The following is an 18,182-nucleotide window of genomic DNA, read 5'->3' as shown; positions in this document are numbered from 1 at the left end:
CTGCTGGATGGTGGCCAAACTACAAGACTGATGTTATTAGTTAATCGATTGAAATTATTTTAATCTAATGAAGCATTAAATGACAATTGATCATACGTCTATTAATTGTTTGTGTCTCTAATTAAAGGGGTTAACCTTTCCTAAAATGTGCTAATATGAAAATAGTTTTAAATAATTTATTATCTCAATGTTTATTACAGATGTGCTTCAGATACTAGAAGAAATCATGAAGAAAGAAATTGAAAGTAAAGACAAAAAATTAGGAGAAGCTCTCAAGAAAACTTCGAAGTTGACATCAGCAGATAAGAGTGCCATCAAGGTCAGTGTTATGTATTTGTTGTAGATCAAAACAATTATCAAAAAATTTTGTTTTAATTTTGATTTGATCTGTAATTGGGGTAAAAAATAAGGAGAACAATCAAATAAGAGATCTGTTCATAAAGACAGGATATGAGAAACTGAGAAGCTCAACAACCTGATGAACAGAGGCATTGTTGTGGTTCATGATGACACACAGACCTGCCATCATACACACTCAGCCCTCCAGAAGCCACAGTTACTGTCACAGAGCGGATCCACTTGTCAGCAGTCATATGTCTGTCTCATGTCATAAACAATGTCACTTATTCACAGCTGCAGATTCAATCTGACACAGATGGGCAACACATTCATATCTCTTTCACCCAGCAGCATAACACACACAACTCTACTGTACGAAATGTATGGGCTCTGTTGTACTAAAACGGTGGCTGCTTTTTTTGATTGACTGCACAAATTCTCAGCTCTGAACACCTAACTATTCAGGAACTGTAAGTCAAAATATAATTATAGGTTTCTATTAATTTGCTTTTCACAATCTTTACCTTTTACTAATTTCTTGCTCTATCCGTCTTACAGTTTCTTACAAGAAAGTAATTTTTTTTAAATGTCATGTTACAACAACAAACTTCATTTTATTAAGATTTTATGTGATAGACAAAATAAGTAAATACATCTGAAGTGAAAACAGTGCATTCTATTTACAAATTAAAATTTGGACAGTGTGGTATTTGAACTCACATCCCCCAACACAATGATTTGAGAGTCAACTTTTGCTGAAACTTTAGTTGCATTAAACGCTATTGAAGTCAGTCAGCTTTTCACCAACTGTGACCAGTTACCCCGTCCCGGTGGAATAAAATCACCACAGAATGATGCTGCTACCAACATATTTCAGTGTGGAGATGAGGTATTTAGGGTAAAGCACAACATTTTGCTTTCCTCACTTTTGCTGGTTGATTAAACCCAGTTAAATTTTGGTCTCATTTGAGTGGAAAAACTTCTTCCACATGTGTAATGTAGATTGCCGCAAACTGGAACAGTATTTCTTATGGCGTACACTTTAAATGTGCAGTTGAATTACAATATGGTCTTTCTGCCTATTTTCCACTACTTCACAATTGTACACTGCTTTGTGTTGCTCTATCACATCACGTTACATTAACAACAAGGTGGTTGTGAACTTAAACTCTGAAATTAGCTAGATAATAGATTAAAATAATTAAAAAGCACACAAATACCAAAGAAAATCTTTGGAAGATTGTCAGAAAACATTAGGGAATATTAATCTAGACCTCTAAATTTAAGTAAGAATTTAAATTGAAGTAGCACAAATAAAGTAACAGAAAACTGTAGTAACAGACTCTCTTCTCACAAAGCAGTATAAATAACCACAATGTCATTTAAGGATTTAAAGTGTGACTAGTGCTTGCTCAAGGAAGTAAAAGGAAAATGTCTCTTGATTACAGTTTTGAAAAAGCAACCACAATAGATAGCCTTATTTCAGCAGTAACAAATAATAATAGTGAAAAAAAATCACTGTATCTGCAAAAAAGCAGATGGATTTTCTGTAAATATTTAGGGAAAACGATGGCCACGACAGACTAGGTTATTTAAATGAAAACAGCATCTGCCAGTGCTGGCTGATTGATGGGAAAATACTTGGCTGGTATGCAACACCCTAAAATAATTTCCTGTTTTCCAGAGAACAGGAGAACAAACTCACAATTGGACTCCTGACAGAGTTCATTATTTACTGAGCCACGGCTAAATACGCATCACGAGACATGCCTCCCGGAGAAATGTTGAAGAGAGCAGAGTCTGTCTGAGGAGGCTGTGTAAGCCACCATCAGGCCTTCTGTGCTATGACGTTTTATTTATTACCACTGTGCTGAGAGGGCTAGCATAGCCAAGCCAAACTGCTCAGCAGAATACAACATGGTTTAAAGCTATTAATAGACTGCCTACTGTAAACCATCTCTGAGAGGAGTAAGACATGCACACATAAGGCTCAGCATAAACACATAACCAGATATCACCATTACATGCAATTATTACAGTTTAAAATTCATAAGAAATAGCTATTAGATTCATTTTGATTAATGTATAGCAATAAAAAACAGGTCAACTCAGGATCTGATACATATAAACCGTTTAAGTCTCAAGCAAGAGAAGTTTAGAGAGGAGATCAGATTTCAGCAGTCAGCAAACAACATGACTGACATTTTGGCTTTTGTACCTGGTGTCTGCCTTACTCTGTCTGCTAACAATTAATGATCAGCAGTCTGGATCTCTCTAATTCCCTCTCCCTCACTCTAAGAACCAACTAATCCCGTCCATCTCCTATCTGTTTCCAATCTCCCTGGTGACACACAGAAATACAGGAGTAGAGTTACAAGAGCCGTGTAACCCAGCCATGCGCATTTTGTGTCAGCACCACCTGGATTAGTGTTTAACCACTCCAGAATCTGAAGGCAGCACCAACCAGCTTTGCTTAGATAGCTCTGTCTAATCAAGCCTTTACAAGGGGTGATGTGTGAGAAATAGTCGTAAACTTTAATAGATTACAAATATATTTGATTGAAAAATTGCGTTCATTTAGATTTGATTGCTTTTTCGTCACAAACTGAAGTGCTGTTTATGTTGAACATGGTTAAAAATATTAAACTCAAATGAACAGTGTCATGAAACTGAATTGAATTTAATTGAACAAAACTCAACCGAATTTAACAGATGCTTTTGTAAAGTTAGGTGGCTTTGAGTTGAAATGGCTTTGGTTCAGTTTACAAAATTAGCTTGAATTGTCTTGTATCGCTACAATATCTGTATAAAACTAAGCAATTAGTAAAAACAATACATTTGTTGATCTAGAATTCAAATGACCCATTTCGAATTAAATTAAGCATCCAACGTTTCCTTGTGTTTTTTTGTAAATATTTAGACATGTCATGTCTTACTGTTTTCATGTCTCAATGTTCAACATTCATACTAAACAATAAAACACACCCAATACTTTTCTTTTGGCCAAAATCATAGCAACTGAGGCAAAAGCAAACAGAAAAAAAAAGTCTAACCATCCATCCCATATTATATAAATGGTATTTACTGCACATAAACAGTGGTTCTTGTAATTGTTATGCAAAGAACTACAACAACTTGCAAAGTGCAAATCTGAGAGATGGGAAGCTGTTAGTAGAACAGACTGATCAAACCATAAATCTTCTATGTATCATAACAGAAAAAGGCTGCGGATACAGACAGGCCTTTAAAATTTACCCAGACTGTTTATCATTTTCTTACAGCCAACTGTCATCCTCAACCAACTGTCTTCTTGATGAAGAATTAGAGAAGAAAACAATTCAACCACCTGCACAAAACCCAACTGAGCAGCATAGAGCTTTTCTCTGTTAATTCAGTTTTCAGCATTATGGCTCCCTCTCATCTACCGTCGCTCACCTTTGATCTATAGCTGATAAGGATAGTACTTCTAAGCATTTGAGGAATCAGACTGATCGGTTTGTATGAAATATTGTTTCTGCTTCTCTTTAAGAAAATATCAATCCCAAGAGATCCACGCAAAGTCATTAAACAATTACTGAATCCAAACAAGGCAGCAAGTGACATAAATTGAGCTCAAGAGTTCACAGATGACATCATCTCGCATTAGGTGCCATTTAAAGTAGATTTGATTGTGTTAGCTCATCTGCACACACAATCATTTAGATATATGCACATTGAAATGAAATGTCAGGTCCTTGCAGTGGAAAGGCAATGATATACGCAAGGAGGGAGAGCTAGGCATTCTTTAAAACAGAAGAAAGCCTGTAGTGTGCCTTGAAGAACAATTTTTTAAAACTTTTTAGAGTTACACTAAAATATCCAGTAAATTTTAGTGGGAATTTATGTGATTGACAAACCCCAGGTACCACATATTTGTAGGAAAATGACTTTTTTTTAACAGATGCACTTATTTTTTTACAAGTACAGGTCTAAATACAGTAACTTAGTTCTTCTAAATCTATACTTTGAAGAACAATTTTGACTAGCTTAGTCAAAGTTGTCTGTTATTGACTAACATCATATCTTATTGTGGCAAACCACCGCTACGTTGTTTTATGTGTTAATCAGAAATCCAAGTGAACAAAGGCTATATGTAGAGCTTCTCAAGGCTCCATCCTCAAGTCACTTTTATTCAGCATCTACGTGAACCCCCAAGATCATTGAGTAGTACAAAATTTTACAACACCTATGCTCACCTATGAACTTGACCAAACATTAGTGGCTCTGCATGTCCAAAAGTTATTGTTTGATACTAAAACTTACCAGACTTGAGGAGGCAAAAGAAAACTACCGGTAGGTGTCTGTAAGGATTTTTGTCTAAATCTTAACAGTATTCAGACCATATTACATATAGACCATATCCCACTATAACCTTATAAATATTGTCAGAAAAAAGATTTTTGTGTCAAAATAAGAAACAGAAACATGCTGTGCTTATTTTAAATAGGTTAGATTATTGTAATGTTGCCTGTACAGGTCTCTGGAGAAAAGAAAAAACAAATCAAGCATGCAGCTGTTGGTTGTCTAACACACTTCTGCCAAAATGCTGAAAGAAACCAGGAAATCGGACCGACTCTCTGGTTATCCAAGGATAGAATTTAAAACTTTAAAGCCTGTAAAGTCCATAAGGTATGAAAGATATTAGGGCCGTAATAATAAAAATAAAAATAATAATTTGCGAGAATAAAGTCGTACGAGAATAAAGTCAAAATAATACAATAAAGTTGTATTACGAGAAATCATATTGAGAACAAAGTCAAAATAACGCAAGAATAAATCATAATAATATGAGAATAAAGTCAGTACTTTGAGAATTAAGTCATAATACTATGACTTTATTCTCGTAATATAATATTGTTCTCATAATGTAATTTTTTCTTAGTATTACCCTAATACTGTGTCATACCTCTTACGTACCTTCAAGAAATTTTTAAATTCTATTTTTTGACATCTTTTCAGTTCCTTTGATATGATACAAAACAATTACCCTGTATGTGATTGGTGCTCTACAAGTAAACCTAGACGTTTTCTACTAGTTGCACTAGATTAAATTTAAAGGTATCAGAGAAATGGGTTTACTGCGGGTATACAGTAAACGCATGCCACACTTTTCAGATTTCTAATAAAATCAAGGAATTACATTTTGCTATGTGCTGTTGATAGATACAAGTCTATCATATAAAATAACAATAAAATACAAGTTCAGGGGTGTGAATACTTTTGTTATGCATCCTATACAAAGAGAACGGGGAGAGTGAGACATGTTTTGTTAGAGTAAATGAGGAGAATCAAGCATGTAAGCACAGCTTCCAACACAAAATCAATTGGAATTCTAATTTGTATTCTACACTGAAGATCTGTGATCTGCATGCTGTAAGGAGGATATGCTGATCTGGCAAAAAAAAGAAAAGAAAAAAAAACTCAGATCATGCCATGAATGATCAAACAGCAAAAAAGTACTCACATTTAACTGTGCTTTTAGACTTGTGCAGCATCCTTCTCCGACTTTTATAAGGCCAAGGAAACCACATGAAAACCCCAAATTCTTCTTTGTTTCAGCTTCCGTCCCTTCCATAAACACTTCCCTCCCGTTGACCCTCATTTTCACACAACACAGCCTTTTTTCCCTCCCAAACCACAGGAGCATGTGGAGATCATCAGGGAGAGGTTTGTATTTGGACCACATATTCACAACAAATGTGCAAACAAAAACCGCTGAACATCGCTTATCCTCGTCTGGCTTAGACATCACTGGATTCAGACCACACACACACACACACATACCCACCCCTACACGCAAGCAAGATAAGTGGCGGTAAATGGTGCTAAGCAGTCAAGCAGGGATATAAGACAGGTCACTGCATTATTTATGGCTCTCTGCCGTGTTTGGTATTGCATCCTGATAACACCTATTCAGCAACTTTTCCCCACAAGTGCAACCCTCAACACACACACCCACACGCACACACACACACCCACAGCTGTCTCAGTGCAGAAATAAGTTGCATATTCTCTCTGGAAGTCATATGAAAATAAACTCATGACGTTCCTTCTTTCAAATGAGGTAGATCCTTGTTTTATTGGCACCAAATGCAAATGCTCTGACCTTGTTTCTGAGCTCACTTCCAGCTTTGTACAATTTGAGTCAAAACAGACGCTTTCAGAGCACAGAAATCGATTCGCTAGCCTGCATGAACTTAGTAATTGTGCCGAAATCCACATTTATTTCCATCAGCCTGACCCCGTAATGAAAGCGTTATCAACAGTTGGTGTTTAATTCATGAAAGTGCAAAAAAATAAAACGTTTTTTCCCCACCACACCAGCAAGCTAGTTAAGAAGAAGGCTGTAAACTTACTGTCCACCAGCTCTGGCCCCGATAATCCAAACAGCACAGTGAGTCATAAATTCTCGTTATTCTGACCTTAAATGGTGCCCAGGAGACTAGTTGAGGTCTACAACTTTTGCTACATGAATAACAAGCCTTAAAACTATTAATAACCATTAAACTTTTTCACAATTTGACATATTACAACCACAAACTTCAAAGTGATTTAATATCATAGGCCAATACAAGTTACTGCATAACCATGAACTGGAAAGTACATGTTAATGGTTTTCAAAACATTTTATAACTAAAAGCTAAAGTGTGCCGTACATTCAGCTTTTATTTGCATTTGATTAGTAGTAAATGGAACACTGATCAACATAGTTGATGTCTATTGATGGCATTTGACAAAATGTAATGTTTATTGATTGTTTTGCAATTGGTGACTGCATGATGATTTCATGATGTAAAGCACTCTTGTTGCTGAAATGTACTATACAAATAAACTTGAAACTTGAACTCTAACTCCATCTTCTGAAAATGGAAATAGCACAATACAAATCCATAAATACCAAGAAATAGTTGGTCGCTGTTGGGCAGATCAGAGCAAAATTTAACTCTTTGGTCTAGTTGCAAACTGTGATGTGGAAATCCTATACTTTAGCAAGGAAAATGGAAAATGGATGGAGGTAAACAACTGGCTATAAAAGCAATGGTTATAGTCCTAATGATTTTAATTCTACCTGCAACTTTAAGATGCAGATTAGTATCAAAATAGTGACACATTAGCAGAATTCAGCCATTGTATTTATGTCTGTTGGAGTTGAGATGCGCTCAAAAGTTGCAAGACAATTGCTGTTGCAGAAATGCACAACAAACTTTTTAAAAGTTTAGTTGAAAAAAATAAAACTTCCTGATCATGTGCTACTTTGTGTTGATATGCTGCATAAACACTGAATGACATACGCTGAAATACGTAGCTGTAATGTCAGAAAATTTGAAAAAGTTCAATTCTTTTTCAAAAGTTTATTTCTTGTAACAAAAGTTTGATATAAAATTTGAAGAAAAATAAAAAACAGAGGCTAAAAAGAAGCAAAAGAAGTCAGAGGAGGGTGAATGTCAGAAAGAGAGAGTAATGCAAGAACATCTGTCTCTCATCAACAAAAAGGAGAAAGTCAGCAACTCAAAAAAGCTCACTGGACAAAAAAATAACCTACACACACACATATTGGCACAGACACAAACACACACAAACAGGTGGGGCTGTGTTCTCCAGGTGTTCTGCTTTAACACACAGTGGAAACCTACCAAGTGAGTGTGGATTAAAGACAGAGAATGATGACAGGGAGAAAACTACAAAGGATCTGAGACTAAACACAGCAAGGGGGGAAAGGGAGACAAAATGAGTCATAAAAAATAAAACTGAGTGTGTAATGGCGAAAAAAAATACTGACAGAGGATGAAGCCTTTCAAGTTATAGGGGTTTCTAATCCAAAATGACACTCTGAGAAGAAAACAGTGTTAAATACAAGTTCCATGCCAAAACTACTTTGAAAACAAGTGACAGCATTTGTTAGAACAGTCGAACTCACAGATTAGTAATGGGTAATTTGTTCATGTCTGCTTAAATGGTAACAGACTCTTAATGAAGATCTACAAAGCAACTCTACTCACTAGCATTTATGTTCGAGCTGCCTGTGTAATATACACTTTACCAAAGACAACAGAGGGATGTATTACTCTAATAGACTTCACGATTACACAAAAACTCATAGAAAATGTTTTGAGGCATTTATGTTAAGAAAATATCCTTAGAAAAGTTGGAGGGAAAAAATAGTCTGCATGTGAAAAATTATGAAAAAGTCTATGATTACAGAAGTTTTTAGATGTCTCCATAACTGTACAATGATTGGTCCTGACCACATAGCAGTCCTGTCATGGCCTCCAGAGACTGGACATTAAAATGAAATTGTAAATATTGTTTAAATGACTGCAATATAAATGGTATGCCAACCTTGAAGTCACATTTTAGACCAGAGTTGGATCCAAAAAGGAGTTTGAACTCCTAATTTATTTTCAAAGAATACTGGTATTTTATAGCAAAGCAACTAAAAAATTAAAACCTAAAACTTGCGGTGTTTCATGACTCACACTATAATTTCTATATTATTCTCAGGTTTTTTACTTTTAATGCTTTATGCATGGTGTCCAAGGATCATAAAAGGTACTAAAAAGAGGTTTCTCTAGAATTTATGTACTAGGTCTAACATCATCATTTAGTTACATCTTAAATGTGTGATTTTGTTCATTTAATGCTTCTTCAATTGTCTTTTAAGATACACATTGTATTTATTTCTATTACTGCCATTCTTGCTAAGGTATTGGGATGTTTTTCCTTTCCTATATGGGTAAGGAATTCATTGCAGGACATCTTTCTACATGCACCCATTAAAGATTTATATTTATAAAAATGGTTTACATCCCCAAACAAATTTTCCAGTAGAGTTCAATAAGTGTGGACTAAATAGGGCTAATGAGAATGGACCCTTAGAGTAAAATGTTCACATTCATGAAGGAAGAGAAGAAAATCAACAGATTAGATTGACAATTTATAATTGACAACAAATAGCCAATCCCACAGGTTTTCCAACTCCTAACGATAACATGGTTCAGTTAGATGTCATATTATTTGAAGATTCAAGTTCTGATTTCCAATCATTAGCATACAGCCTGCTATCGCCTTCCTATTCTTCTTGGATCCCAATTATGGAAAGAATATGCAAACATCAATGGACGGTTTATCTGGTGTACTCCTTTAAGTGATTGGAATCACATTCAAGGCAGTGTGCTTAATGCTCCACATCAGGCTTCTCAGAAGTGTATGAATGAGAGTGTCTAACAAATTGTGTGAATGGATTTCCAACAAGTGTGAGAAAACATAGATTGACAGAGTCAGAGAGAATAGGCAGAAAGAGGAAAACACAAAGAGCGGCTGAAACAGTAAAGAGATTTCCCACCGTGTCGGAGCGAGAAGAACAGGAGGTGAGGGAGCTTTCTTAAGTCGGGGTGAGAGAGAAAACACTGACAGAGGGATGTGTGGAAAAAGAGACAGAGAGCGCTATTAGAGACGAAGTGAAGTGGCGTGAAAGGAGGGGAAAACAACAAGATGATTCAGCGTGAAGAGAGAGAGAAAAAGGAAAACAACCTGTGGCCTCGCACCACCCTGCTGACTCTCCAGGGACTTGGGTTGTGCACAGACTCGATTATACAAACATTCTTCTTTGTGTGCGAAGGTTTTGAAGAAGCGAGGAAAAGGCAAATATCCCAATTTGAAGGATTTGCGTGATCTCGGCTGCCATCTGAGGATATTTTTTCTTTACAAGTGGACAAACAGAACTCGACGCTCTACTCTCCCCATTTTCTATAATTACTATAGTGATTACACATGGCCAATAAACAGACGAGAATGCTAACAGTTTACTAATGACATGATAACTGTAATTAGAACATCCTGCTGGACACCCTAATTGTCCTTTCTCTTTTTTTACATGAGAGAAACACAGAGAGAAATGTGCCAAAGGATAATTGGCTTAAATTTTATTCACTCTTTGTGAACTACATTGTTGATGCTACTAAAACACCCCCCTCTAATTCCAGCCCCCCTACCTTATTAGTCAATATTATTTCAGAAGACTGAAAGAGCACTCTTCTCTTATTAAAGCAAGACCTGTGTCCTGTGGATTGGGCCCCATCATGGTTCCCTTTTATCACCAATTTTGTTTGTGCTGTTCATGCATGGACTCTGGTCACGGTTGGGAACCTCAGGGTCTCACCTCATCCGCTTGTATCTTCAGGCCATGACCTTCAACAAGCAGCAGAGTGGTGTGAAGCAGCTGAAGTGAGCAGGAATGATCCTGCCAGGGTCAGTCACTGCATCACATTGAAGAGTTTAAGTATCTTGGTGTCTTGTTCACAGGTGATAGTAGGAGATGGATAGACGATTGATGCCTTCTCTGCAGTAATGTGGGTGGTGAGGAAAGCACCGAGCCACAAAGTGATGCCCTCCATTTAACAGCTTAGACTACATTCTAGCCCTCAACTTGGGTCATAAAAGAGTAAACAGCATTTCAGATATAAGTTACTGAAATTAGCTCCCTTTATAGGGTGAAGGGCTCAGAAATAAAGAAGAACTCTGTCGATGATGGTTCTTCCAAACAAGGTGTCAGTAATCAGTAAAGGTGGTTGGGGCCTTTAATTGGACTGGCTAATGGATACCTTCCTTTGGCGATTTTCTGGACACATCCAACTGGGAAAAGGTCTCTAGGTAGACAGAAAATGAACTGGATTGACAATATTTTTCTTGTGCATTTTGGAAGTCATTTGGAAGAGAAGTCAGTCAGAGAGACCGGGTCATAAATGAAGCCATTTATGACCCGAATGGGCAGAAGAATGTAGACGTCACACATCAGTGCACTCTTTAGAAGTAATAATCGATGTCATCGTCTAAGGATCAATTTTGAAATTGTTGCACAACGAAAGCTGACATTCTCACAAGATCAAAACAAAAGAACAGGAGGACAGAAAAAGAAAGCACCCTTTGTTTACTTCTGGATTTACCATATCTGGCTTCTTCTGGTGAAGAATCATGACACGTTGGATAAAACATACAAGTTGGATAAAAGGTGCAATGACAGTTCAGACTGCAGACATTTTTAAAACTATTGAATATGTATTCAATTTAGTACCACATTTGAAAGTGACACACATCAGATTTTGGGGGGTAAGAAGATCAAGTTCAAGTTCAGAATGAAAAAGTCAGATATGGTTCACATATGGGCGAAAAAAAGAATTGGATTTTGGTCGCATTTCTCTACTACATGAATGTAGCCATATATAAAAGCTAAATACTATGGATACATGGTTTGGGCAAAAAGCTGTGACTTTTCTCAGTGTTTTAGACTGCTTGAATGTGGCTTCAGGAAAATAAGAGAAAAGAAATCTTTGTAAAATCGTCATTTGAGGAAGACAGATGAAAGGCGATAACTGCTAATCCTGAAACCTGGTGGAAAACACCTGCTTCCTGCAGGATAATTAAACCACAATCCAAGGAAAGTCTCCAGCAAAGAGTCACCTGCTCGCTCAGTTGTAGCAGAGAATGACCTGAACCCAATTTCCACTGAAATGTAGAAATCTTTATTTTTTTCTCAATTCTGCAAAAAATATACTTAATGACAAAACTATACATAAAGAAAATACTGCCTGTAAACAGTAAAAATATGATGAGTAGACCTGTAAATAGTAGGCTCCGTTGGATGAAAATGTGAATTAAATCATATGTTTAGGCATAAATCTGAGTCCTCCACCTTCCATACATCATAATCAGAGTGTATTTAATGCCATACCTTGGCCAGAAACCCTCCTGAGCTCAGCAGAGGAGAGGAATAAATCTGGATTGGTTTACTGCAGGTGGCTCCACTCAACTACTGCTTCACACCCAGCTGCTCTCCTCTTGTTACTCTAACGCCCTATAATACTCCCACTCTCTCTTCCTCTCTCCCTGCCTCTATTTCTTCCCTTTACCTCCCTCTTTTATGCCCTGCAACACTCAAGATTCTTCACGCTACTTATATTTTCTCCTCCCTCCCTCACGCTTTGTTTTTACTGCTCCATTGTTTCAGTGCGCTCTGCTGGGAGCAAAGTTTACAATTCCTCCAGGTAAGTCATTGTAAATAGATTGTATTTTATGCCTTCCTACCCTCTGCACCTGTGAATCAACACGTCTGACAATGCAGCTGTAATGAAAAACATCTCAAGAGAAAATTGCGAGATATCCAGGGAAATATGCAATGCATACAGAAACGCCTTCTAATTTCACCTGCTAATTGTCTATGTGGAACACATTTTCATTTACTGTGTGTTAAATGCCCTCTTTAAATCAAAAGTTATTAAAATTATTTATCCAAATTCAATTCAAACAGCTGGAATGTTTTCAATATTTTCAGCTAAACTCTGCAGGGATGAAGTGATGTGCAAAAGCATTCATGTCCTTGAACTATTCCACATGTTATACATTACATCTCCAAATGTCAATGTTTTTACTGGACTTTTGAGTGAAAATGAGCTTAAAGTGGAGAATATTTGTAAAAATTTGGAAAATTAGTCAAGGTCTTCAATGTGATTTATAAATAAAACTTGAATAAATGGGAGCAAATTAGCTAGTTTTATTGTCATACCTCTAAATAAAATTCAATGCAACCTGTCGCTTTTGTCATTTAGTTAAAAAAAATTTATATTTTTGGGAATACAGCATCATGAAAACTGATAGACATACAAAACAGGTCAGAGATAATGTGGAGTTGAATTTTAAAGCAGGTTTAGATTATAAAACAATACATAAGGCTATGAACATAACTCACAGAACTATACACTCATCTAAACTGACATTGTACAAGTACTCTTTGGCACATAGTGGTGGCAGCATCATATAGTAGGTGCACAGAAGTTGGTTAGAATTTACTGAAAGTTGAACAGAGCTAAATCAGGTTAAAGCAATCTTGTCAGGGTGCAAAACATCTGAAACTATTCATGCATTCAAAAGGCCCACTGCTGTTTATGCACACTAATTGAGCTTGTTTTTATTTCCAAAGATAATTTTGAAATCTCAGTCTTTAGATGTGCAAAACTGGTATCCAAAAAAAGATTGTTTTGCATAGTTTTATAAACCATCCTTTTCATTCCACTTCACAATTATACGCTACTTGTCATGAATCATTCCAGTTGGGGAACTTTAGGGGAATAACAAAATGAAGCAAATTTGCTAGCACATGTGCACAACACAAAGAAGAGATCAAAACCAGTGAGAAACACAAGAGGAACAGGAAGCATTGCAACAGAACAGAGAACTGGCAAAGAACTGACTGAAAAAAAGGGATTTTTAAATGCTGGGGAGGCCATTAGTGGGCCATGGTCAGGTATGTTACACTGAATTCACAGAAGCTGTGAGAGGACATGAGTTAAAAAGACAACAACATTGGCTAATTATAATAATAATCAGAACAAAACACAAAAATAAACCCAAACCAGAAGAACCAAAGCAAAGAACAAAGACAAATCCAAACGCAAATCGAGCAATAACACCAGTTTGGCACTGAAAGACTTAAAAATCCCACTGCATTTCACTTCAGTTGGCATCTAACATGGCAAATTACATAAAGTTTGTCTTTGGAAAAGCACTGTATGTTTGTGGCAGGGCGCTAAAATGGGCAAAAGCTCATTAGGCGAACAAGTGAAATGGATAATTTGTTTTATTGATGGCTTACAGAGCCCTCTGACTCAGCCTGATGTAATAATTAATTATAACAAACTGAACCCACAAGTAGGTTTAAACCTTGAGGTCATATTAAACACTGATCATACAGGTTTTCCTTAAGCCTAAGCGGCAGTAAATAATTGCTTTGGGTATTTTACAGTTGCAATACAAGAAAACTCCTCAAAACAGATGAAACATCCGATTTGCTATATAAGAGCTCATGTATGTATGTGGAGTTGCTTGCTCCCCGTCCACTTTAGACTTATAAAATGGCCCTAAGTTGGGTGGGAGCAATCATATCAATTATATTAATAACATAATTCAAGCCTGAGTTCTACCTGTGGGCAATTTGCTGGAGCACTTCTAACACTGTGTATGGCGGTGATCCTGTTTCATCATCCAGCGTATTTCAGTGGAGACACTATAGAGGCAGACAGCTGGTCTTGAGTGGCCAATTATGTCCGTTTATCTCCCTTCCAGGCGCAGCTGCGATCAAACGGAATGAAGAAACAGGATCAAACAGCGAGGCTAAAAATTTCTCTTCCGTTAGGATCGCATCTTTACTGCTGCTTCCCGTATCTGTTTCCGTCTCTTACTTCCTCTTTTCTGCACTTCCATCTCCTCCAGCCTCTTGCTTTATATATATATATATATATATATATATATATATATATATATATATATATATATATATATATATATATATACTTCTACGTCTCTCTGTGCCTTCCTCGCTCATCTCTCGGGAAACAGCAAAGGAAAGGCAACTTTAAAAGTTTAGTGCTGAGGAAGCTTCATCCTGTAGAAGATCTGGATGCTCAACTGAGAGCCACGGGGGGAGAGCTGGAGGGAAGCTTCAGGGAAAAGTTTCATCTAATGTCAGCAGATATTCTGTTTCCAGATGGAGTCAGTGTGTGCCAGAAATCGGCCATTGTTACCTTTATGATCGGCATCTGAGGAGAAATCAGTTTTTTCCCCACCCTATTCATTAAATGTATCCAAAACAAGCACAAGCTCAGCCTAAAACACGTCAGTCAAAAGCATGCTGAGTAATAAGTGTCACAAACTACCAAGAAAGTCCTTCTTTTCCCCCGTAGTTGGATTCAAAACCCTATTGTGTAGTATTTGTAATCTTTTTGTGTTACAGTACTTAGAAAACAAAATCTGAATCGCGCCAAATCGGGGGTTGGCATATGAGACAAAACCTAAAATCAGAACCGGTCAGTGAAAGCAGGATTTGTGCATCTCTAATTCTCTAATTCAGTCAGAAAGTCTCTAAAAAACAGAAAATATATTTTTTTTCTTGTCGGTTACTAATAAGTTGTAAGAATGTTTTATATCTAAGCATGGAGAGAAAATAAGAAATTTATATCAAAACAGATGAGTTTTAATACCTTAAACATATTAAAGGCTTCTGTAAATTCTGACTAACTTAAAAAAAAAACATTTGACAGACAGGGTACCAAAGTTTTCAGATGCTTAAAAGTTCCTCTGACAGAGCTTTAAAAATACTGAAAGGTTCTTCTCTACAATAATCGACTTGTTTCTCCATAGTTACGTACATGAACCCGAAAGCGTTATTATAAGGAATCCCTTTTGAAAGACTCAAATAGATAAAAATCTACTCATACGTAATCTCAAATGAAGCAGTATTCCTTTTTTAAAATTCCCCGCTGAATTGATTTTTGTTCATTACTTGAAAGCGCATAAAAAGTTCACACCTGTGGAAGCAGAGCGACAAATACAAGTGGCTACTGATCTGGTATCATGTGGACAGCAAAGCTGCTCGGAGCTGGAAATCTGGTGCGTAAAATTCATTATGCGTAAAACGATGTAGCTACACGTGAAGAGGCACGGTAAATGCACGCACATACTATAAGTGTCTGATAAGCAGAGGTTGAATTGTGCCTCTCAGAAACGACTGTGCATAAAAAAAGTGAAATTCAGGAGTCGAACTAGCTCTGAAGACCAGACAAGCAGCGACGGAGCTCAGCTGACCCCCGCCAGCAGGAGACAGTAAAACCAGCCAGCTTCACCAGCACCTCTCTGCAGACCTGGCTGTGAAAATTAATATAGTGGCTCCAGATTTGAAAAATAAGTTTTGAAAGTTGCGTTCAGTTTTCAGACTCTTGGGATAACTTTCGAGGAATAAGGTCGCGTCCGCACAAATAAGGACGTAAAACTCTGATCAGGATGCAGACGCTGACAGCGTCACTCGCTCCTAAGGCTATAATTATGCTGGATTTGGGTTTTATTATTGTTGACATGGGAGAACCCGACTAAAAAGAGGGCTTTAAGTTAAACATTAGATGGAAGAAGATGTCATTCAAGATCAGCGCACAATCCATTCCTGGACGCGCCGAGAGCAGCAGGGACGGAAACAAACCAGCCTCCCACTAAACCTGCATCATGGCTTACAGGTTATTCAGATAACTGATCACAGATTATTGTTGTTGAGATTTTACTTCTATGTCTCCATGATGTAGCGGTGCAAACTGTTTGCACTGGAACAGATAGAAAAATAAAATAAAATAGACTACTTTCCTCTTAATTGTACTCAATACTAAATAGACAATTCTGTTACAAAAACCATATTTTAAATGAGGTGGAGGCTGTTGTGTTGTAAGAAATGAATTTCAATCACAACTGACTTTCAATTCATACCATTTTCTGATGCCTCACAGATCGCAATGGAGTTTTTTGTTTTGTTTTGTGTCTTTTAACTCATGACTCCCTTTCAAAAGAGCGGTTAGATCATCATGTAAACCCGAGGGAGACACATGGATTTACGCGGGAGACAAAGGTGACAAACTTACCTCCGTCGTCAGCTTTTACAGCTGAAGGCAAAAGAAGCAGCAGAATACATCCACACAACCATAAACATGAATCCATCTTTTCCCTCAAGGTGTCGAGAAACCAGAAGAAAAATGAAAAACACTCTCCTTTTTTTGGTTTATTTGGTTAGTATTAAAAATAAAGTGTTCCGGTAATAAACTTTCCCGTCCTTTTCCCACAGTTCCTTCAGGGGCAACGATCACAATCCAAACGCCGTGTTGCAGCTCTCCAAGAAATATGGTTTTGGCTTTTTTACACAGTTCATGTGAGTTATTGTCACTGCTTCTTTTCGTCAGGAAACCGCAGTTAATGCAGCACAAAAGCATAAAGTCTGTAGGATTTGAACTGCAAACACGGTTTTATCCCAGCGAAATCCATGTTGGTGCGCACAGTCCGGGTAAGGGTGTCCCACAGAGTGTCAAAACGTGTGTTGGAGCAGGTCTTGGATAGAAGAGACACTCAAATTAAAATGAAAAAGAAACAAAAATCTAACTTGGTCATCAAGTAAAACCAAAAGGGGTGCAAGAAAATAAGAACGAAAATTTAAAACAAAAAATGGTCTTCAAACATATCTTTAAGCCTTCGTTTACAACTCTACTGAAAAAGGGCAGGTTCTCATTTTTAATGTTCCCTTTTTATGTTCAGCCCCAACAGCAGTTATTTCTCAGGCCAATGAAAAATGTATTTCTCATAAAGCGCAGATCCAGTTGCCGTGCGTAAAACTGCTCCGGAGAAAATAAACGTGGTTCGTCTCCACTTCTCCTCCTCCTTGAAAGCTGTGCGTCTCTCCGCTGCAGCCCTCTGCTCTTCAGTCCACTCCCTCCGCTCCTCCTCTTTACGCGCAGTAGCAGCAGCAGCAGCCCGTGTGCCTCAGTGTGTCTGTCTGTCTCCCGGCAGGCAGGCTCCGGCAGCGCGCTCCTTCCCCACCGGTCTCCTCCGGGTTTGTGGCAGCGAACGGGACTGCTCACTCAGTTCACCCTGTTTCGGCGCGCGTGCACGCCGTGCGCTCGTGAGCGTGTATCGGATTACAGTGGGCACCTCGGCCCGCCTCCATGTGGCCCCTCACTGATTAAAGAGCAGCTTCATCTCCCTCTTGTCTCTTTTGCGCCTGATCACCTCTCAACATCCTACACATCGTTATGCCTTCATCCGACTTTTTTCCCCCCTATTTTTTATTTTTTTACTTTCTCTTTACTTTTCCTTCTGTTTTGATCTGGATTCTATATTAAGAAACTGTGCATTTTCATTCTGTATGCTGCATTCCAAACGTATTCATACCCCTTTAACTATATTACGTTTTTGTTACTTCATAGCCACAAACTTTATTGTATCTA

The 18,182-nt window shown here is 37.5% G+C and overlaps 1 protein-coding gene across 3 annotated transcripts in view; it reads right to left on the bottom strand.

Annotated features, from left to right (window-relative positions):
- Nucleotides 1-17,801, bottom strand: part of LOC116722878 (neuropilin-2-like) — a 124,432-nt gene extending 106,631 nt beyond the window's left edge. Inside the window, exon 1 of one of the 3 annotated variants that reach the window (XM_032567247.1) lies at nt 16,830-17,801. In XM_032567247.1, the coding sequence (XP_032423138.1) occupies nt 16,830-16,905 (76 nt within the window). In that variant the 5' untranslated portion in view covers nt 16,906-17,801. The remainder of the gene's footprint in view (nt 1-16,829) is intronic. The other 2 variants (XM_032567250.1, XM_032567248.1) reach the window with 2 other exon arrangements.
- Between the last annotated feature and the right edge of the window lie 381 nt (nt 17,802-18,182).

The sequence above is a fragment of the Xiphophorus hellerii genome, chromosome 7 (genome assembly GCF_003331165.1).
Source record: "Xiphophorus hellerii strain 12219 chromosome 7, Xiphophorus_hellerii-4.1, whole genome shotgun sequence".
NCBI classification, from domain to species: Eukaryota; Metazoa; Chordata; class Actinopteri; order Cyprinodontiformes; family Poeciliidae; genus Xiphophorus; species Xiphophorus hellerii.
Note: the sequence above shows the minus strand (reverse complement) of the source record. Positions and strands in the feature narration are given on the sequence as shown.